The sequence below is a fragment of the Podarcis erhardii genome (genome assembly GCF_964252035.2).
Source record: "Podarcis erhardii genome assembly, chromosome: 2".
Taxonomy (NCBI): domain Eukaryota; kingdom Metazoa; phylum Chordata; class Lepidosauria; order Squamata; family Lacertidae; genus Podarcis; species Podarcis erhardii.
In genome coordinates, this window is record NC_138498.1 from 54,790,564 (window position 1) to 54,814,013 (window position 23,450).

At 40.2% G+C, this 23,450-nt stretch overlaps 1 protein-coding gene across 10 annotated transcripts in view; it reads right to left on the reverse strand.

Moving 5' to 3' along the window:
* Positions 1-23,450, reverse strand: part of TCERG1 (transcription elongation regulator 1) — a 40,951-nt gene that overhangs the window by 12,755 nt on the left and 4,746 nt on the right. For 7 of the 10 annotated variants that reach the window (XM_081852029.1, XM_081852034.1, XM_081852036.1 and 4 more), the window contains 12 exons: positions 23,054-23,206; positions 22,229-22,499; positions 21,217-21,459; positions 13,202-13,264; positions 11,849-12,049; positions 9,122-9,237; positions 8,191-8,279; positions 7,312-7,472; positions 6,179-6,272; positions 5,690-5,825; positions 4,359-4,448; positions 1,866-1,984 (listed from right to left, as the gene is read on the reverse strand). In XM_081852029.1, the coding sequence (XP_081708155.1) occupies positions 1,866-1,984; positions 4,359-4,448; positions 5,690-5,825; positions 6,179-6,272; positions 7,312-7,472; positions 8,191-8,279; positions 9,122-9,237; positions 11,849-12,049; positions 13,202-13,264; positions 21,217-21,459; positions 22,229-22,499; positions 23,054-23,206 (1,736 nt within the window). The remainder of the gene's footprint in view (positions 1-1,865; positions 1,985-4,358; positions 4,449-5,689; positions 5,826-6,178; positions 6,273-7,311; positions 7,473-8,190; positions 8,280-9,121; positions 9,238-11,848; positions 12,050-13,201; positions 13,265-21,216; positions 21,460-22,228; positions 22,500-23,053; positions 23,207-23,450) is intronic. The other 3 variants (XM_081852031.1, XM_081852030.1, XM_081852033.1) reach the window with 2 other exon arrangements.

A 23,450-nucleotide genomic window follows, 5' to 3' on the forward strand; every position in this document is an offset into this window, starting at 1 on the left:
GCCACCCAACACTGCCAGAAATAGAACTGGCATGGTACAAAAATTCAGATTCTTTTAATACTGTGAGCAAGGACAGTAGTGTCTGAAGGGTTTCCCACCCTTTCTCCCTGCAGTTTTAATTATTAACAGTACTCTCACCTCCAGGGCCAGATTCCAATTCTCAGATGTGCAGTAGATATAGTACTGCCACTTACCTCGAAAAAAACAAACACTACTGTGCTTTTTCCAAGGTCTGATGCTAATCTGGCCCCAGGTTTACGTGAGACATTATAATCCTACGAATGTTTTCATCTCAGCATGGAAATAATTAGACTTGGGCAATCCCGCCTAATGTTGCTGTAGGGTAAATTAAAACAAGAGAATAATTGGGTAGCTTATTCAACTGACTGGAAGTGAATGTAAACCTAAACTAAAGAAAGTGAGCTGCAAAAGCAAGACTGGACATGGATTTCTGAGCACACAAAGCACAAATATGATTTTTAAGGAATGCAAACTTCCAAATGGGCACTATTACCTTGGATTAAAAATGGAAAATTAGTTAACAAGACTTGCAGGTCCTTTGGAGATTGGTTTTAGTCAACAGTGGGTAAAGAAGACAAACATAATATATAAATGAAATATACTTCTGTGTCCTTTGGGGTGCAAAAAAGTAGTAAGAAACAATTAAGGCTAAGTAAGGAAAATGGTTACACTAACAAAGCAATTATTTTCAAGCTCAGTACTGTTCAACAAAGATGGGCAACCTGAATCCCTTGACCTGATTTTATGTGGCCCACAGCCTAATTTCAAAAGCTCTTTGCAAGCAATCAGTTCAGATTGCTGGCAAGAGTGACTCATCACTCCCTGACAGTCTGCTGGACAGGCAGGAAAGAGGAGAGAGAAAAGGGGGCATCAGAAAGAGGAAAAATGTGGTCTCACCACTGGGCCTGGCCCCACCCACATATGGAATGTGGCCTCCAACCGATTACTCCTGGGGGAATGCGATCCCTGACAGAAAAATGGTTGCCCACCCCTGCCTAATATGTGTGTTTAGGGTAACCATTTGTAGACATCAAGTTAATTCAAGCAAAGTAGCACAACTTCTGAAGAAACATTTGGGTGTTTCACTGCATTTTACTGAAACCACAGTATTAATCTAAAGCAGACAAACATGTAATGCAAAGTAAAGCCTACCTAGTTTACACAAAAAGAAATACTTTAAAAGGAAATGATAACTACATACTGTTGAACAATATATTGGCAATGTCTTGCTTACAACTGAATTATGGAAACCTATTTGGTCATGAATAAGTAATATCAAATTATTATTATTATTATTTATTCAATTTGTATACCACCTTTTCTCCTTAGATCTCAGGGTGGTTCACATCCTAAAATTACAAAGCTAAGTAGAGAGAATCCACCTGGTCCTTTCCCCATGCTGACTATGGAATAGCTTATGGAAACTTGCCTGTCATAGCTAGGGCTCATTTGCATATGTAGTTTGCTTAAGTAGAACAGACAGCTTTTAAAAAATACTACTCAAAGTCACAAACAATTCTGGTCCTAATATGTTTCATATTTACATAATGCTGGAAAAGAGTAGAAGTTCCCTATTATATTCTATACAGTAATGTTGATGTTTTCACAGCTAATAAAGATGAGGAAACCTACAGATTGGAGGACATAGCTTGTGAACATTTAGGGCAAATAAATCCATCTTCCACACCTTGCCAAGCATTTGGGATTGCTTCATATCCTGAAATAGCCAGTGTCATAAATTTGGATTAAATGACAGTAAACATGCAGAGGATAGTACTGGACTTCAAGTAAAACCAAGTCTAGCAGTACATAGTACCTGAAAATGTAGGAGGAAATATTCTTACCTGGGATTAATCTTCGCTTCTTCCATCATTTTCTTGAAATCTTCCTTAGCCTGCATTATTTTATTTTTCTTCTCTTTGCGCTCTTCTTCTGCCCTGGTTTTCACATACTGATCAAATACCTACAGAAACACCAGAGTATACCATTTGGAGCATTATCACCCTGTAAGTGGGGAGAACTCCAAAGGACAAGTCAAAGGCTAGGATGCATCATTTGCAGTAATATGAGAAGTTACGATATATGACCCCAAGAGTATCACTTCACTAAGCTTGGACTCACTGAAATATTCCTCTCTATAAAAACTTTTATGTAAAGCCATTCAACATAAATTTTAACACTGTTCTTTAGGGCACCAAGTAACAATCACAGCAGCAACAGTGCTGAACGTAAAATAGTTGGATGCTTAAGAACTGCTTCCTTCCATCAGGATGAATTTCTGTATTTTTAAATTGCACAGAGGTCTTCATTAGATAATGGCATGTACTTTGATAGAGCTATATGTCATCACTCAAGCTGGGATCAAGCCCATCTTGAACAATGCGGCATGGAACAAGGGGGTCCTGCAGCTCAAGCAGCCAGGAGAGGAGGTGAAGAAGGGTATTGCCAAAGATACTGCTACATACGGAGACAGTGACATATTCTTCTCTATCAAAGCCAAAAAGTGTAATTCTCACTAAGAGAAGCTAATATATAAGAGAAGCTATCAGAAAAGAGCCAGCTCTTTCTTCTTTCATACCTCATAGCCAGTGTCAGGGGTTCAGGGAGAGAGGCGCAGATGAGGGAGGAGACAGAGAGCGAGGGGGAAGGATTCCAGGGTGACGAGGAAGAGGACAACAATGACCCAAGATTGTCCATGAGTCCGTCCAGTGAATCGGAGGACTCCCAAAAGGGAGCCCCCCTGGTCAAGCCAAGGGGAGCTAGAGGGGGAAGCAGTCAGGAGCAGGGGAACGAAGGGGGAACCCCCAGGGGGAGTTGGAGATCGGGACCGGCTTCTCCGCCGGAACGGAGTGAAGGGGGTGGAGTGACCAGTGTGTCAGAAGGAGCAGAACAGGAAGCAGAGAGGGGAAGGAGATCGGGGCAAGACGTCCTGCCGGAAGGGGCGGAGAGTAGTACCGAGAGCAGTGTAGCTGTCGGAGGGAAGGTCAGAAGCAACGTACGCGCGCCAAGTTCAAAATGGGAGGCGCGCGGAAGTGAAGAGAGTCCTGGGGAGGAGCCTGGTCCCAAAGTGCGAAGGAGGGGGGAGGAGGCGCCAGAGGATTCAGCCTCTGGAGAGTCCCGAAGGGAGAGAACACAGGGGGGCAGAAAGACCCTGCGGAAAAGGAAGGAGAGGAAGAGGTGGACCAGTACAAGCCTCTTAAACTGGTGTAGAGGCGGGACTGACTCAGAGGGGACTTCGGCGGTCTAAGCGTAACAGACGTAGAGCCACGGAGCTCGGATGTAAAGCTAAGAATGTTCTTCAATAAAAGCTTTTGTACATAAGCTGGACTGGACTTTGGTCTCTTGTGAGCTGGGACCACGGGTGGCTCTGACAGCCAGCATTTAAGAATGCTCAATAACCCTAGAAACACTTTTATGGCAACATTAATGCAATCAAATTATCATTTATTCATGAGGACACAGTATCCACACTTATCACTAGTTAGGATAGGAGAAAAAACTCCCGTTTAACATTGGGCTATACAGTGGTGCCCCGCAAGACGAATGCCTCGCAAGACGGAAAACTCGCTAGACGAAAGAGTTTTCCGTTTTGGAGGTGCTTCGCAAAACGAATTTCCTATGGGCTTGCTTCGCAAGACGAAAATGTCTTGCGAGTTCCTGCGGTTTTCTTCCCCTCCCCCCCTTTTTCTAAGCCGCTTATCTGCTTATCCGCTAAAAGCCGCTAAACCGCTAATAGCGCTAATCCGCTAAGCCGTCAATAGGCTTGCTTCGCAAGACGAAAAAACCGCTAGACGAAGAGAATCGCGGAACGGATTCTTTTCGTCTTGCGAGGCACCACTGTATGTGCATGATGTAATATGAGAGACATACAACTGACCACCTTTGTTCAGAAACTGGTGGTTCTACCAAGTCTCAGCTTCTAAAAAATCACTCTGGAGATGAAGAAATTAAAACAGAGTACATAAATAAATTCTGATTGTTCCCTTTTGCAAATTTTACATTTCCTATTTATTTTCATCTTTGTAGTAAAAGATTTCACACAAGAATATTTTGAGTATGAATAACATATTCAGGGTTTCTTTGTCAAATACTCCTGTTACTATTTTTATACAAATCTCTGCAACAATTATGGTTTGGGGGTGTGGGGCTTCGTACCTAAACATACATTTGAGTTTGAAGCTTTCATTTCCCTATAGAAATTGTCAAGTTCTCTTTCTTAAGAAATACCTGGAACCTTACCCTTTTCCCACCCCATTCCCTAAACATTTGTTATCTGAAACTCCAGATATCACAGAATTCACAGGCCAGTTGTGTTTACCTGTAGGCCTTTATTTTACCTGTTTTCTTTCTTTAGGGTTAAGAAGCAAGTAGCGGGGATCAAAAACTATCTTGTGTAGCTCCTTCTCCCAAGTAGAAAATGCAGAAACCTTTAAAAAAAATAGAAAGGGGTGGAGTGGAAGAGAGGAAAGTGCTGATTTTCTTAGCAATTAAATTCACCCAAAGACAAGCAAGTCGTGCTATTTTGCTTGAAACCTACAGGACATCTGTTAGAGAAGAGCCATAACTGAAACCCTTACAGCAGTTTCATCACTAATAGATGACAAGCTCCAGGAGGTCAGCATCACAAATTTCCACACTAATTGGCTCCAAAAACGTCTACATAATTACACAGAACTAACACACATCTAATTACTCATTAAAATAGCCACTACTGTGTGACATTTAAAAATTGCCACATCAAAAGAGAGCCTTGAAGTTCTCTACTCTGACTTCCTATGCTGCCTGCATAGCTCTTTTTCTAAATGATCCAATGTCTCCCCCGCCCGCCGCCACCCCAAATAAACCCAAAGGTTTTGCACAGAAATTGTCTTTGGAGCACTTTTAAAAAGACAGGTTAACAAGGCAAACTTATAACATTTCATGGAAACTGCATTGGAAAAATCACACTGAAAGCTGATATTCTTTACTCTAACAAGAGAATTTTGAAATCAATTGCAAACATATGCACCGCTCTCCTGTCCCACCCATACCAAGGCTCCAGGAATAGCAATGATAGTTTCCAAAAAGCTCCACTTCCCTAAACTGCCCCTGAAAAAGACAACTGTTGTGGGCTTCATTTTGCATGAAAAAAATATGCTACTGAAATCCAGAATTTATCTTCAGTACACATACATAGGTAACAGACACACTCTTCAAATGTGAAACTATCGTAGTATAAGGATTTGAACAGAAGCCCAATTTATCCAACTCCCCAAATTAAGATTACACACCCACCCAACTAGTTGTGTGCAACAATCCTACATCACAGAACTTCAACAAGTGAATAGGTGTGTGAGAATGTGTGTGTGTTTCCCAATGGCATTTACTTAATGTGAACACTAGTTTTATCTTTGACCAGTTATTCTGCACATGTGCCTTCTGAACAATCAAACAACAACCAATTATCAAAGCACGGGACATCCTTATCATTAGCACCCATACAGAGTTGGAATATCTTATTAGTATACAGATAACCAATATCCTTCAATCCTAATGACAGTATGCAGGAATAACTTGTCAGTGAAAGAAGAACAATATAGGAACTAACAGATTTTTCCATTATTTGGGCTAAAATGTCAGCGTAATCAGGAAACACCAAAGTTGACTTAATACAATAATAGTTTCTGACCCCTCTTTCAAGTAGCATGTCCTTGAACTGTTTCATTCGCGCTTCCAGCGGGACAATTGCTCTCTCTCGAGCAGCTTTAATTTCAGCTTCCATGGCAGCCTCCTTTTCTGAATCAATGTCTTTGTTTTCCTCCTTCCTATGAAAGTGAAGGCATACAAGACTCCATTAACAAAATACAATTAAATCTTTAGCTTTACATCACTTTGGTAACGTGTTCAGGGTGGATTCCATTCCATGCACAGTGGAACCAGAGACTATTTAACTTGGTCCAATACCCCCCAAACAATTAATTAAAAAATATGATTGAGCATACAACACTACTTTGGGCGTACTGCAGACAAGCAATCTCGCTCAATATGGTGACTACAAAAGCCACTGTGCAGTGTGGGAAACCTAGCTTTCCACACTGAAAGAGTTGAGCCCCAGTTCAGACTTGAAAACTTTAAACCTCAGAAATTAATGCAGTCTTTCCTTTCATACACAACTTACTTCCGCTTCTTTGCTTTAATAGGTTCATCATCATTTGTTTCATCTAGCATTTCATGCTCTTCTTTTACTGTAAGAGAGGCCTCTATTAGCATCCCTATAGGTACAGTTCAGGGGAAAAAACACACCACTTATATTCGCTTGTTGTCTACATAAAGGTAAAGAATGCATCTCATGTTAATTTTAAGACATGCAAAGTTAGTCTATGAATACACATTAGAATCTCAATAAAGAATGCAATATTCCACTTTGAGGTTTTCCCCCACAATCAATAGATATATTAATTTTATGAAATAAAATTAAATAACATTTGATCAATAATGTATACTTCCTAAAAAATAATAATGTATGCTTCCAATTAATATCTATAATTTTTTAAAAATCAACTCTACCATAGCTTCCAGAACCTCACACATACCAGCCTCAGAGGCAGAGGCTCAAATCAGATAGAACAGCCAGTTATGGCTAGGTGTGAAATCTTAATTGTTATTATTTATAAATTTTATATTCCACCCTTCCTCCCAAAGGAACACAGTGCAGCAAACACATAAGTGACACATTGAGATATATATATATATATATATATATATATATATATATATATATATATATTTAAAAAAACCTATGAAATGTTGAGCCAAATCAAGCTCATAGATGTGATGAACCACTGCCTGGTTTCCATCTGCATCTCCAACATCACAGAAGGGGATCCTGTATCCCCCCCCCAAAAAAAAATCTCATCATCCCAGACCACCAGCCATGTTTCCCTAACTTTGTTCTACATGCCGGTGGATTTAAAGTAGAGGGAATTGTTGAGTGAAAGAAAACATTAGCTTTTGAACCAATGGGAGATATCAAATATAGAGGACCTGCAATTCCTAAGATTATGTAAATATTCACATTACTGAATATATGCTTAGCCTACTTTTAGCAATCAAAAATGATTTAATTTAGTCACAACCGAGTCCCAGAAATCATGCATTGATCAATAACTTTTTCCAGTGCAGTTCTCTCTTGCTTCTAAATAAGCACAAAATATCTCTTGCTTTGAATAAGCACAAAAAAGAACCTGTAAGTATATTCAAAATTGCAAAATAACCAAGACAAAATAGGAAGAATACTGTTTTTACTCTTACTTTGTTTTTTCACTTCATCTATTCCTTTTTTGTGTGGAGGCTCCTGAATAATTTTATCCACATCTGCTCTTCCAATTAAGTCATCTGGTCTATCCCACATAGACAGACGTGTGGTAGGGTTGTAAAAGAAAACCCTCTCATCACCTGTCCACACCACACACCTACAAGAAAGCCACAATCAATCAGTGGTTTATCAATACTCTATCAAATTTTGTTTAACCTATAAGCATGCTTTCAGTTAATAAAATACAGAGGTCCCAATGCCTTTGTCACATGCTCTTAAATTCCTGTCCTAAGCATGCTCACTCATAAATAAGCAACGTTGTATTCAGTGGGCTTATTCCCAGATAAATGTGCATATGATTATAGCCAAGATCAACAGCACTTAATTGTACCTGTCTGTACCAGAATGTTTTATAAAAACAAAGTAGACTTACGATCACTGCTAACTGCTGGTCAATCTCATACAAAAATAATATAAAGTCAATTTTTTCTTTATTCAACATGAAATGTATAATATAAGCCTATTGCTAATGTTATTGATTGATTAAATCATTGTAAATCTAACATTAATTTTATATTAAAAATAAACAATGAATAAAATGTTGACTATGAATAGAATGCACAGATTTAAAAGTAGTACTTATATATTCACAGTTACAGGTAGGTCTGCCTTAGTCGAAACAAAATAAAAAAATTCCTTCCAGTAGCACCTTAGAGACCAACTAAGTTTGTTATTGGTATGAGCATTTTTCGTGTGCGTGCATGAAAAATGCTCATACCAGTAACAAATTTAGTTGGTGTCTAAGGTGCTAATGGAAGAAATTTTTTTATTATATATTCACACTAATCAATCTGAGGGGAAAAAATGTTACTTACCATGGAGTACCAGGAATAGGGGTAGTAGCGACAGGTTTTGCTTTCTGAGCTGCTTTTTCTTCTTCCGTCATTTCTTCTTCTTTTGGTTCCTGGTGAGAGATCAAAGGTAATTTAAAACCAACTGTTGCATTTATAGTGAATTGACAAGAAGGATAAGGAGGAACTATATAAAATCAATTAGAAATAAAAAGTAATTTGGAAATCAGTGAAACCAATGTGCAAGAAAAGTTTCTGAACTATAATGATTAATTCAATTTATGTTTAACACACACTAAGGGCAACATCCTAAGATGCCCACCTGCTTTTGCACAGTGGTTAATCCATCTGTGAAATGGGATGTCTGGTTTCTTTTTGCCCCTTTCCACCTGCACCCCCATGTGCACCAAAATCTGCTCCAAAGTAATATAAAAGCTGCCAAGAGTTTGTGCTATCTTACTACTTTCAAAACTATGCAATAGCACTTTGTTTTGATGTTTATGTTCCTAAATGTAAATCAAGTTTTCAATATTTAAGGCACTGAATGTGTGCCTTAAAAACTGTGGACTGTATTCAGCTTGTTTTTCACTCAGAATATGCATTTGAATAAATGAACCTAGGTTGTCATACTTACTCAACTGGTTGACGCAAAGTATGATTAACATTGGATACAATCAAGTTTTTCAGCCATTGAAGACTATCCAAAATGCTTTACTTTCTAAGTAATTTGTAAAATCAAATATTGCTTCTAGTTAGTTCCTAAATATAAGAACAACCTATTCACGTTAGAGAGCTCAATATCCAGACCAAAATGTGCACATTTTCTATTTTATTTCAGTTTACTTAACTGCATCTTCCACTTCATTCTACTTGATCTGCAGCTTTGTTTTCACAAACCAACATAAGAGTATTTAAATACAGCAAAATTAAACTGTAGGTTTCTCATGTCTTTTACCTCTTTTATAAGTTCCTTGATAGGTTCAATTTTGGGTTCCTCCTCTTCCGTCTCCATAGGCAAAGGGTCTTCGGCAGGCTCCTTAATGCTTTCTTTCATCTTCTCTTCTACTTTTTCTAGGGAAAAGCATTTTTTTTACCTTCCACTTTCTGTAAATTCAAACTGAAGTCTCTTATCAGCATAATTATTCATAATGAAAAGTACATATGAATGCTAGTGTTTTCGTTTTTGTCAGATTTTTTCTCAACTATGGACATGTATCTGTGATTATACAAATTATTACAGAGCTAGCAGAATGACACTGGGTGGCTATATTTCTGCTCCCAGACACTTTTAGGTGCTGCATGATGCTGTTTAACACCTATATGAAGCTGTTAGAAGTGGTCATCAGGAGATTTGGGGCATGGTATCATCAGTATGCTGATTACACCCAGCTCTATTTTTCTGTTACATCCAACTCTAGTGTGCTGTGCAATTTCTCAATTTCTTGATACAGTGGTGGACTGGACAAGACCCAATACTGAGTCGGAATCCTGGTAAGATGAAGGCCTTGTCCAGAAATCAAGAAAATCTGCCTGTTGCCGACACAGCTGCATTTCCCTGAAGAAACAGGTATGTAGTCTGGAGAAGCTCCTTGACATGCAAGGAGTTCCAAGAAGCAGCTCTTTGTTTTCACTAGGCAGTCTGGTTTTATTTAAAGCAACTGTTATTTACAGTCTTCTACTTATATTTCCAAAAGAAATATATTCTCATACTTGCTGTCTTTTCAAAATTACCATGGATATGCAACCGCCTTACATTGGTTATCTATGGTAAGGATGGCAATCGCTTCTGTAATCAGCAGATACCACAAGTACTTTAGAAAATAATTGCTAAATGTTTACACAACAAGGATGAGATAATATAGTGGTATTCTCTTGCTACTGATATGTGGAGATTTATATTGGCTCCAGGACTACTGTTATGTCTTTGTCCAAACTAAGACAGTTATCTATGCTGCAATTCTAATCTAGTTTGCTCTTAGCAATAAAGTTGCTGTTTTGTTAGGTATCCTTTGGGGCCTACATCCTTCTCTGAAATAGTATGAGATGGTGTCAGAAACCCAAGCCTTAAGTGTTACAAAAATTGCTCAACTTCCAGCCCCAGAAAGCTTCAACAGACCCTCAGAATAACCAGTCTGGCAGAAAAGATTTGATTGTTGCTGCACAGCAACATTGTGCTTCAATGAGATAGGAGAAATTAGACTTAGCTCCCTCATGTTTAAATCCTTCAACTTTATTGAGGAAAACCAAGGATTATTAATTTTATTTAATTATTTATTTGATTTCTTACCCATCCTTCATCATTAAGATCCCAGGGCAGGTTACAGCAATTTAAAAATACAATTTAAACAAATTACGGACAAGACAATAAGATAGGTACTGAAAATAACTATGCAGAGCAGATTTGGTTAATTTTTTATTCTTAAGTGTAATATAGTTTATGAGGTGGAGTATTTCCACCTGAAATGTCAAAGCCTAGAGAGTCAATGGAATTCCTTTTTTAAAATTCATGATTTGGGGAGCAAAAAAGAAGAGCTTATCAGTGACAGATTTATAGTGCTAGGCATCCTGTACAAAGGACTCTCAAAGAGTCATATCCTTTTCACACTGCAACAGAAATGCCAAGGCCAATAAGAAATGGTTTAAAAAATCTAAATAGAGAACATGAAGCAACCTGGAGATAGCTACTAAATAGAATTCTAGAAATCATCCATCTGTAAGACGAAATCCATAAAAAGCAAATACTTGGAGACTCTCAAAACAGCTGGCGGTAGGCTCCAGGAAAAAACCAGGCATTTCTCAGTTTAGACAAACGGAAGCTGAGAGAAACCGCAGCCTGGCGGTGGAGGTCTGCTATCCAGGAGCCCAAAGTCACACACGCAAAACTGAGGCATTTTGTAACAGTGTGCCATATTAAGACAACAAGAGAAGCAATGAACTTCAACTGTGAGCTAGTAAGAAAGGGAAAGACTGTAAAAGAAGTAGCATACTAGCGGAGATGGTACACTGAATCATCCCATCAGCTTTTCTGAAAGACCAGCTCCACTGGACTCCTTCTGTCCCTGAACTGTTTCCATTTATGTTGGTCATTATAAGAGCTTTCTTCCCCCCAACTTCTGACTCACCATGGCTTTTTCTTTCTGTGTCATGTTTTTTAGATTGTGAGTCTGTAGACAGAGAGACTCTTGTTTTAATTGTATGTAAGACATACAGCGAGGGACGCAGGTGGCGCTGTGGGTTAAACCACAGAGCCTAGGACTTGCTGATCAGAAGGTCAGCGGTTCGAATCCCCACGACGGGGTGAGCTCCCATTGCTCAGTCCCTGCTCCTGCCAACCTAGCAGTTTGAAAGCACATCAAAGTGCAAGTAGATAAATAGGTACCACTCCAGCGGGAAGGTAAATGGCATTTCCGTGCGCTGCTCTGGTTCGCCAGAAGCGGCTTAGTCATGCTGGCCACATGACCCGGAAGCTGTACGCCGGCTCCCTCGGCCAATAAAGTGAGATGAGTGCTGTAACCCCAGTTGGCCACGACTGGACCTAATGGTCAGGGGTCCCTTTACCTTTACCTTTAAGACATATAGCAGGTTTAAAAATGCTAGAAATAAGCACAAACATTCATCAGCCAATTTGTCTTTTTAACTTTGCAAAGCACAACATTAGCTGGTCCAAAACTTAACACTATACCTTTCTCCTTCAGTTCTTGAGGCTTCTCCCATGTTGATTCCAGTGTCCTATTATTATAGTAGTAAGTCTTCCCATCTGCTGTTTTGTACTCTGTCCATTCAGAGACTGCTGTTGCTCCAGCCAATGTAGCAGGTGAAGCGGCAATAGCAACCTGAGGATGGATCATAGGTACAATAGGAGGAGCCATTCCTGGCAAGACACCTACATAAGAAGGAGCAATAAAAAGGCAAGTACTGATAAAGTAACATTTTGTGAATCCAAAGCATCAAACTGAAATCAGCATATACAGTGGCTTATTAATGAAACTGAAGCTACCAATACTGGAAGCTGAAACATTTCTTCTAAGCTGTAGTTATGTGTTAGCAAACTGTACTTGCACATTGCCTAATCACTACTGCCCTGTATACCCAGTCATGGATGGCACAAAATGTAGTAAATATTTGATGAATCTTGTGAATTTGCACTATTTTTTAAGTGTTGAGAATGAAGTTATTGCTAATTCCATACACTATCATAAGAATCAGCATTAAAAGAAGATGGGAAGGATTTACTGCTCTTCAAAGTGGTAACACTAACAAAGAGTAGTAAAACAATAAAGTCAGCTTCTTCAGTACAGATGTAGCATGATTATCAGGAAATCTTCTTAGTTCTCTCTATTAAATGGTCATGTGATCCAGCAAAGCAGACCCACACATGCAAGCAGAGCTTCCCCAGTGCCATGGAAGGGGAGAGAGTCCTGCACACTTACTGAGCTCCTTCAAGCACTGTCAGGAGCACCCAATCTTAGAAGTCAGGATCACATGTTTAGGTGCCAGTACAACCCGGGATTTTGCTTTCAACCTTGATTTTTGGATTTTAAAGTTAAAATAACAGATGGTTTAATGCAGCATGACTCTAGTTTTTTGGGAATATGTAAGGTACTGACAACAAACTCCTTTTTGCATGAAAACATATATATCTAGTTTAAACATAGACACAGACATACATACACATACACAAGCACACTAACATGCAAACAAAGTCTGATCACTGTACAAATAGCAGGAGGGGGGAATCAAACACTGTATCCCACATAGGAAAGCAAAAGCAAAATATGGTTATGGAAGAGATTCACATGAACAGAGTAGTCTAACTTGCATAAGTGTTGTTTTTTTTTAACTAATTAAGCTCATAGCCAGTTAATTGGGGGGAAATCTTGCTGGCTACATGTGAAATCTGTACTTGTAAGTGTATTTTGAAAATAAAGATAAGAGATCCAGTTATTTGGGTAAAGCAAATAAAGGTAAAAACAACAACATTCACTACCATGCCAACTTACAGACAAAACAGACTAAGATGGTTTAAAAAAATTACCGGTCTTGGTGGTAGCGACTGTCTTTACATACGGGCAGCTGACTATTTGCATCATTGCTACACCTGTAAAATGGATAAGCAAGCATGTTGGAAAGCTGCCACTGCATGTCAGCTACCACTGGGAATCTGAGTAGGATCAATTTTCCTGCTACAAATTTAGCATGCCATTTTTTTTTCCAATGGCAGTGGGAAGCAAGCAGGAAGGTCTAAAATGTGTTTCCCTTTTAGTATAGTGATTCCAGATCAATGACAAGTTCCTGCAATAATCTCGGATTATACTGAACATGAGGACTTAAATGACAATGCAGCCATCTTTTTTTAAAAAAAATGAGGGAATGATGCAGGGATTTAAATTCAGTGTGGTCAAGCTTCTCCACCCCCTTGTGAGACAATGCTATGAAAGGTCATACTTATCTTGCCGTATTACAGCAATCTGTCCAGGATTAGTGCAAATAGCTCATTTAGCCCAATCCTATGCACATTTACTTGGAAGGAAGCCCCATTGTGTTCACAGGACTGAAGCCTTAGGAATGTATTTGGGGGAGCAGGGGGAGAAGAATGGTGGTGTTGAGAAAGCAAATCATACTAGAAGGCACAGGAGTATCAGTCTGAAGAGGGAAAACAGGCAAGGTTGAAGGTAAGGTAGTGAATGCAAGTAAGGGATAAGGTAACAGGCCTCCTCCAAAAGAAGAAAGGAAACAGAGAAGTTGAGTTGATGGCTCATTATTTGCCTATATATGCTCTCCCTTGTATCTTCTCTATCTTCTCCCGCTCCTAACTCCATTCCGGAGCCAAAACAAATTACAAATTAGCTCTTTAAAACACTACCCTAGCCACACAGAAGAGTCCCATGTGGCAAGGTAGGCTTACGTTTAAAGGACGCCTCTTAAAGTTTATTCATTGAAAAGAGCAGTCAAGAACTGTTTTCCAAGTGAAAAATGTTGCTGATAGGTTGCATAGGATGGGACACCCAGCAATTGAGGAAGGAGGGGAGGGAAACAGGGTTGAAGGGACATTCCAGACAAGAGATAATTTAAAGAGGTACCAAGTTTATAGTACCTTCTAACACTAGAAAATGCAAGAACGTAAACCCTTCCCAAATTTCTTTTAGAATATTTTTACTCCCATATTTTGAGATGCACAAAATGAAATTAAATCCCAAGTTCAAAACAAACAAAAAACAAAGTTTCTTCAAGAGTGTCCAATACAAAAACATTCAACTATCATTCATGGGTTTTTGTATTGCATTAGTCTTCCAGAAAATATCTTTTCTAATAATATTCCCAAGCTTTATTCATGCATGGAACAAAATGCACAACTGCCAAGTCAAGCAAAATATTTGCTGATATATGTTAGGGTGTATTTACGTTACAAATTTGCAATGAATGCAGAGGTTAATCTTGTTAACCATGTTTTGAATATGCCTGAAATTAAGTGTAGAGCTGCAATCCTAAACAGATTTACTAGAGAGTAAGTATCATTACAGTGTGACTGACTTCTGCATAAGTATGCGTAAGACTGTGCTATAGAAAGATCACTGAATCTGGGCAAGTTTTTGTTCAGAAAGATTTTTGAGAAAAGTAGCCATTTCCACTGTCAAACTTGTCATGTTAAAATGTACCAGTAGCTTATAGTATATGACTATAACTAAACACTTAAGGCTGTTTAGTTAAGGCTGTATAGTTAAACACTATAACTAAACACTTAAGGCTGAAGGGGAGGAAATAATTCGAACAGGTACTTCTTTACGTACAATAGCAGTACTGACAATGTGAAATACATTTTCAGTATTTGAAAATGTTACTGGATGTTCCAACCTCTCCTATTTTTTTCTTAGTGCATTAGTATTCTAACTTGACTTGTTTTTTATGCTACGAAAAGACTGTTTAAAGAAGGCACATAGGATTCTGTCAGGCCTGGTCGCTGTCCTCTTCAGATCACCACACAAACGCTTCTTGTTCTTTTATAACTTTTTATTCATTATTAACAAAACCATCTTATAAACGGTTCTTAACTATTATTCCTCAGAGTCACTTCTTTCAGATACCTTCTGAGCTCTGCTTCTCCGTGACCAGCCACTCTCAAAATGGCGAAGGCGCCTTTCCCTTCGCTTTTCCGCTCTTTTTTCTAACCTCCTGGCTAGAGCTGGCCTCTATCTCCCCTCCTCCGAATCTGAGCTAGAACTGAACCCTTGCCTTTCCTGTGAACCGCCGGTCCCTCCCTGTTGTTCCTCTTGCTCCCTTCTATTAGATTCACTGCTCTCCTTCCCCCCTTGGGGAATGCTTTCTCCCTCTGAGAAACTGGAAACTTCTAACTCTTCCCTGACATCACCCCCTCCCCTAAGCCCCCCTTCCTCCTCCTCGCTCTCCTCTGTTTCTGAAGGACCGAACCCTATGAACTCTTCTTCCTCGCTATCTGTCTCTTCAAAAATTTCTTGAAGATGCCAGTTATGGGGTTTTGGCTTGTGGGGATATTTTCTATGAAATTCTCTCTGCAATTCTGGAACGTTAATTTTTTCTGCTGGTTCCCATGAGTTCTCAGACTCATCTAACCCTTTCCATGCAACCAAATACTGTAATTTCCTCCTACTTATTCTCGAGTCTAATATCTCTTCCACTTCGGTCTCCTCTTCCCCCATCATGGTGGGAAAAGGAGGTGGTTCCCTTGAAATTTGATACTTATGCGCTGGTACAAACACTGACAATAAAGATCTATGAAATACAGGGTGTATTCTCATATTTTCAGGCAAATGAAGCTTGAAAGCGACTGGGTTAATTTGAGCCTTTACTTGGAAAGGTCCCAATCTCCTTGGTTCTAGCTTTTTACACCTCCCTCGTATTGGTAGTCCCTTTGTAGACAGCCATACCCAGCTCCCTACTTGGATTTCTTCCCCAACTCGCCGGTGCCTGTCTGCAGCTCTCTTGTAAGCCTCTTTAGCTTCTTCCAAATCCTCTTTCAATATCTCATGAATGCACCTCAACTCCTCTATCATTTGTTCTGCTGCTGGTACTGCTAACTGCTCCTCTTGACCTGGGAATGCCCTTGGGTGCAAGCCATAGTTTGCCACAAATGGGGCTCTGCCCGTAGACACATGCATTGCATTATTATACGCAAACTCTGCTAGACTCAACTTCTCTAACCACCCGCTCTGCTGATAACCAGCATAACACCTCAGATATTGTTGTAGTGTTGCATTCGTTCTTTCAGCTTCCCCATTGGTTTGCGGGTGTCTCGCCGACGTGAGGCTTAGCTCCACATCTAGTAACTGCATTAACCTCCTCCAGAATTGTGGTGTAAATTGGGCCCCTCTATCTGAAATAATTTGTGATGGCATACCATGCAACCTAAAAATATTATCTAAAAACATTTTTGCAGTTTCCTGTGCGGTTGGAATTTTGGCACATGGTATGAAATGTGCCATCTTGGTTAGCATGTCAACCACCACAAAGATCACTGTTTGCCTATGCGATGAAGGTAGATCCGTTATAAAATCCATAGACACCACATCCCAAGGCCTTCTGTGCTTCCTCAGACCATCTGAATGGCCCCTTGCCTCTTAGACAATCAGTCAGTGGTGTTGTGATTTTGGAATAATTACCTATGAATTTACGATAGAAATTAGCAAATCCTAAAAACCTCTGTAGATCTTTCTTAGTTTTAGGTGCCTCCCATTCCACCACTGCCTGAACTTTACTGGGGTCCATGTGCACCCCTTCATGGGAAATGCAATATCCCAGGAACTCCACCTTTTGTGTGTGGAACTTACACTTTTCTAACTTCACATATAACCTGTTGGTCCTCAATCTCTCTACCACCTGCGTGACATGTTTTACATGTTCCTCCATACTTTCACTATATATTAAGAGGTCATCTAAATAAGAGACACAGAACTGATCCAGTATACCTGCTAAGACGTGATTGATGAAGGTTTGGAATACCCCTGAGCCATTTTGCAAGCCAAAAGGCATTACCAAGAATTCAAATGCACCATACTTAGTACAAAAACTGTTTTTCCACTCATCCCCTTCTCTGACCCTTATCAGATTATATGCTCCTCGTAGATCAAGCTTGGTGAAGACTTTGGCTGACCTTACTCTCTCTAAGAGGTCATCTATACGTGGCAGTGGGCACACGCGAGGCTTCATTTGGCTGTTAAGGATTCTGAAGTCACATACTAATCTTGGTGCCCCTTCCTCCCCTTTCTGACAAAAAAGACAGGAGCACCCCCAGAGGCCATGGACTCTCTAATAAAACCTCTCTGCAAATTCTTTTGCAGGAACTCCCTCAATGCTGCAGATTCTACTTCCGACATGCCATATATCTTGCTTGGTGGCAACTGTGCCCCAGGGACTAGATCTATCTTGCAATCATAGGGCCTATGTGGTGGAAGTTTATCCGCTTCTTTTTCACAAAAAACATCCCTATAAGCAATATATTGCGATGGAATCTCACTTTCATTCCCCATCAACTTCCCTGCCACCTCTGTTCCCATTACTTCCACCGAGATTTTTCCCTTTTGCCCCAAACAATGTGTCATACAATATATTGAACCAAAAACTAAAGACCTTTGATGCCAGGCAATCACCGGATTATGACGATTGAGCCAACTCATGCCCAGCACCATCGGGTGCCCAGCTAGTTTGGTCACATGAAATGCCCTGGTCTCTGAGTGATTACCCATATCCATTCTCATTGGTGGAATCTCGTAAGTCACTTCTCCTGAAAGTAGCGGTCTGCCGTCGATTGTTTTCACTCGCAGTGGGAAATTCAAAGGTAACAAAGCAATTTTGTGTTCCTGTACCAACTTCTGGTCTATGAAATCTGCTGACGCTCCTTAGTCTAACAGCGCCTCTACCTGGACCCTGTGTCCATTGGGTTGTTGTAGTTGCACCTTCACCGTTAGTCCTGGGATAGGTAGTTCCGCGTGAGAGCCTTCTATTGCTTCTCCACCCGGCTGCAAGCTCCCATTTCCAGCCGGGGACATTTGTTTCCCTGATGCAGTTCCTTCGGGCAATTGTCTTCTCCCATGTCTGCTCCAGATAGAGACTCCCATCCTTTATGATTGCGACATTGTCGTGCTAGATGCCCTGGTTTTCCACAGACAAAGCAACGCCTCATGCCTCTTCCTCTCCCTGCATTTCGTCTTACCATGGAAGAGGTAGTAACTGGGAGGGGTTTGGCTGCTCCTAATTCCATGGGCTCTGGCCGCTCTCGTCCTGGCACGTTGCCCGCTCTGCTCTCTGTACTTTCGATAATATTGTTTTCCCGCCACCGTGGTCTCCATTGTTCCTTCTTTTCACTAGCCCTCCGTTCCACGCGTAGGCTCAATTGCAGGCACGTTCGGACCAGAAAGTCCAAGGAACTAGGTTCTGGCATTTGGGCCAATTGGTCTAAAATATCATTATTCAGTCCTTCCCTAAAAAGGGCTGCAACTGTTGGGGAATTCAGATCCCATTTTAATTTCTGCACCAGCAAACTAAAGTTGGACCAATAAACTCCCACAGTGTCTTTTCCTTGTCTCATTCTCAGCAGCTGCCTAGCTGTGGTTATTTCATGCGCAGGGTCTAAGAAAATCGTGTCTAGATACTGCAGAAAAATTTGTAGATTTCCTAGGGCAGCATCCCTTCGAGATATTAGGGGTATAACACAGTCCTTAGCCCTCCCTTCCAAGAAATTAATCACATAAGCAACCTTCTCTTGCTCAGATTGAAATTCTTTATCCTTTATCTCAATTATGTACGAAATGTCTGTCTTGAAAGCCATGTATTCAGAGCATTCTCCCTTGAAGCTACGTGGACGTATAGTAAAAGTTTTATTCACTCTATCTCCACACGCAGCATGGTTCTATGTTCTCCCAGTGCTGCTGATAGTATGTCAACTTGACTTTTCAACTGTAAGTTCTGTTGCCATAAGTCCTGTAATGTTAGCTGGAGCGCTGGGGTTTCTCCTTGCCCAACTGGCGCCACAGCTCCATCCATTTTGGCTTCTCCTTCTTACATATAATGAAGAGGTGCAGAGCAGAAGGTATTCTGTCAGGCCTGGTCGTTGTCCTCTTCAGATCACCACACAAACGCTTCTTGTTCTTTTATAACTTTTTATTGATTATTAACAAAACCATCTTATAAACGGTTCTTAACTATTATTCCTCAGAGTCACTTCTTTCAGATACCTTCTGAGCTCTGCTTCTCCGTGACCAGCCACTCTCAAAATGGCGAAGGCGCCCTTCCCTTTGCTTTCCCGCTCTTTTTTCTAACCTCCTGGCTAGAGCTGGCCTCTATCTCCCCTCCTCCGAATCTGAGCTAGAACTGAACCCTTGCCTTTCCTGTGAACAGCCGGTCCCTCCCTGTTGTTCCTCTTGCTCCCTTCTATTAGATTCACTGCTCTCCTTCACCCCTTGGGGAATGCTTTCTCCCTCTGAGAAACTGGAAACCTCTAACTCTTCCCTGACAGATTCTGCCTATGGAAACAACAAAAACTACACTATTAATTGGATCAAGACTTGCAATCAGCAGTGTTCTGCTCACATTGGAGGAAGATGGTGGAATTTTCACCAATTCCTCCTTTCTTCTGTATCTCCTGTTGTTGCTGTTCCTGTGCTAGGTAGTTTCCGCTGCTTTACCAATCACGTTTATACTTTTCAGAATAACTATTGGAATTTCATATTGTATATTTTAAGATCTCAGAGGTTTCACTATTAAGACAGGCAACTTGGCCAGTAGCACTGAAGCCAAACTAGAAGAGTTCCATGAATTTGAAAAACATATATTTGTATAAATGCCCACATATGTCACTGGCACTAGATGTAGCTTTTATAAAAAGTTAACCTTTTTTCAGTCAGCTGAGGTGACTTAAGAATCCTGGTAATGCTAGAATCCTAAGTAGGGCTTAAACACAACAGCCTTTTAAACAGGGGTGGAGGTATTCTTTTTATTTGTTACTATGCATTTTTGTGTTTTTATATTGTAAACTGTGCTGTGATCCTCAAATGAACAGCAGTATAGAAATTTTTATAAATAAAAAATAAAATAGACTACAGTAGTTATTATATACTAGCAAATTTCCAAACACACTTCCCACATAGGTCCAAGATTCTGTCTTCAACCATATAGGCCTGAAATTATTCCAATTTCAGAATGAAGCTATATGGCCCGGCCAAAAAGTACTTGTGTATGTGAGTACCACCAAATCCTCTCCCTGTCTGCAACACAGTCTGTCTTTAAATTCTAGGGGTACAAGTGATGGCAAGAAAGGGAGGAAACCATAGGTGGCACCATGGATTTGAACTTTTTTGCACTGACAGATAATTAAACCCTATCTTCGAATTTATTTATTCATTTTATACTGTCCTTCAATGAAAGTTTACTGATTCCATCTGGTAATTACCACTTGGCAAGGTAACAACTAAAGTGTTTTTCTTTTGCACTCAGTCAGTTTTACTCTATCAATTACAAATATGCATACATTAATAGCTGCACTGTAATATGTGACTCAACAACTAATGTTTTGAAGAGCTTGTATAGGTAATTAACCAGTTTGATAAGAGTTAATTCACCAAAGCAGCTATTTACTTCAAGACAGTAGTCTACTTCTACCAAGACATCACTTATTTTAAAGTCAGTAAAGCCTAGTATCACAGTCTTAGGTTGCAATCCTAAGCATGCCTACCCAGAAGGAAGCATTCCCAGATACGTGTGTATAGGATTGCAGCTTAAGTAACAAAGACAAGGTGAATTTCTTCCAACCATGAACTGTTAAACCAATAAATTGTGTTTGAAGTATAATATGTATTCATGCCAAAAAAAAAGGGTTTAACATGACTTCTTGCCAATAAAAATAAATTCTGGAATATATTTTTTTTACTCTAAAAAGCCTGTCAGCTAACTCCAAATTTGTTGAAGAATATATTTTAAATGAAGAGGATTCAGGCAAATTCCATACACAGTAGACACATGAGTGCAAACAAATTGACAACATGGACATGTGGCTGGCAAGACAGTCATAGTATCTCAATTTACCTGGAAGTGGAATAGGCATGCCAGGAAGAGGAACACGAAATGGAGGTACCATTACTGGTGGGAAAGCAGGAATTGCTGCTGTTGGCTGAGGTACTGCATGAGGTACTGCAGGAGGCAAAGTCTGTGGGACTGGCTGGGGTACAGTCTGCACAGATGTAGCAGAAGGAGCAGAGGTTGAAACACTGACTGAAGGTGTAGCAACTGAAACAGCTGAGCTGGGGGTCTGGTCTTGTGTTGTAGGTGCTGATAAAGAGAACAAACATCCAAAACCCTATATCATACATGTATAAGCTCCATGTTTAATATGATTCACCAACATTCCCTTGTAAATTGATGCCAAATTCATTATGCTCTCATAAGTAATTTACAAAACTATGCAGTTTTCGGAGGGGCCATTTAAGAACTTGCAAGTTATTTCATTTTAGTATAAACTTCAATCTTAATGCCAAGATTATCAAGGTGCTCTACTAGTGGAGTCACCAAGAGATTTCTGCTGCAAGGATCAAATAATGAAATAATCTCTGCAGCTGCAAAAATTTACCATACACACGCACACTCACCTCAAACAGCCTAGGCAAATTTCTGAAAATAGCTGATAATGGGGTTTTTCAGCTTTCTTCAAAGGATTAAGATTTTATTTCATTTCCACATTTTCCACAAAATGCACCTAACAAACCTCCAGAGCAGTGGCATGAGTTTTCTGTTGATTCATCAAACAGCAAATAAAGTCATTTGAACAACTGATGTATTAGGAACTTACATTGCTCCTAGTCAAAATAAAGAACAAGGAAACTACACTGTACCATTGCAGAGTGAAGGTACACTTTGTAATCCAAAGCAAAATTTTGAAACATAATGAAAGCACTTCAGCATATGCATGGCCACAGCATAATGCAGATACTGTATATTCAATATTTCCCTCTATAACTCAGACTGTAAACATTCTAGAATCCTATAGCACCTCCAAGTGGTGCAATAATTTAATATTAAACTCAGCAGCAATTTTACTTACTGGAAACTGTTTGTGAAACAGACGTCGTTGTGGTACTAGTAGACGTTGTAGATGACTGACTATTTGATGATGGAGATGGAGATACAGATGCAGGACTACTAGTAGTAGGTGTGGAACCACCTACAGCTTGAGCTTGGGCTTGGGCTTGAGCCTGGGCTTGAGCCTGGGCCTGAGCAGCAAGAATTGGTGTCAGTTCAGACTGCTGAATAACTTTCACTCCATCAGGTTTGGTCCATGCTGACTCACGTGTCCGTGCATTATAGTAATAAACCTAGAGGCAAAAAAAGACAATTTTATGCTACTGTACATAACCTAGTTCTTCCATTCACCTTTCAGATTCCTACCTGTGAAAAACTCTCAAAATCAATATAAGCGTTAGAAATTTTTCTTAGTATTCTGAAGGCTTTACAATACTACACAACCACCTTAACAAATAAGATTGCTAAGGATGCAAGCCTAATCCCCTGATCAATGCTGCTAGAGGGGGTTGGGATTCTGCAGACGTGCCCATCCACTGAGCATGATCCTGCAGGGGATTCTGCTGCCATAAAGGTTACCACTGTGCCTGCCAAAACTGTGGGCAGTTGTGAAGTTATCCATGACATGGGGCCCCAAATCAAGGTGCAGCATGCAGAGCAGGGCCAGCCATGGAACCACTAGGCCCTGGGCTGGTCCTTTTCCCAAAGAGGGGAACAATTCAGACCCCCCTGTGGTGCCAATCTGAAAACTTCAAACACACACCTTCTGCCTTTCCCAACAGGATTGTAGTATCTTCAATGCAGCAAGACAACAATTATTACTATTGTTACTAGGGATAAATCTTACCTTTCCATCTGGAGTTTTGTTTTCTACCCAGATCTCTTCAGTAGGTGGCATTGTTGGTGTTCCAGGGGCAGAGACAGGTGGCATCCCTGGAGGAAACATCATACCAGGAGGTGGTGGCATATTTCCCATTGGAGGAGGCATGAAAGGTGGTCTCTACAAACATATGCAAGAGTAAAAATATTACAAGGGATGTTCATATTCACAGTACCTTCATAACTAATCAGATCTATCCAGAAATAAGTCCTTATGGCATGTATCCAACTAAATCACTGCATGCACAGAACATCTTCCCCACACACAACAGAACTTTCCCAGCCTCTCTTCCCCTTGCATGCCCCCCAAAACTGTTCTGGGGGTTCTCCCAACCCTCCAGAGCATATTTGGGGGACATGCAGAA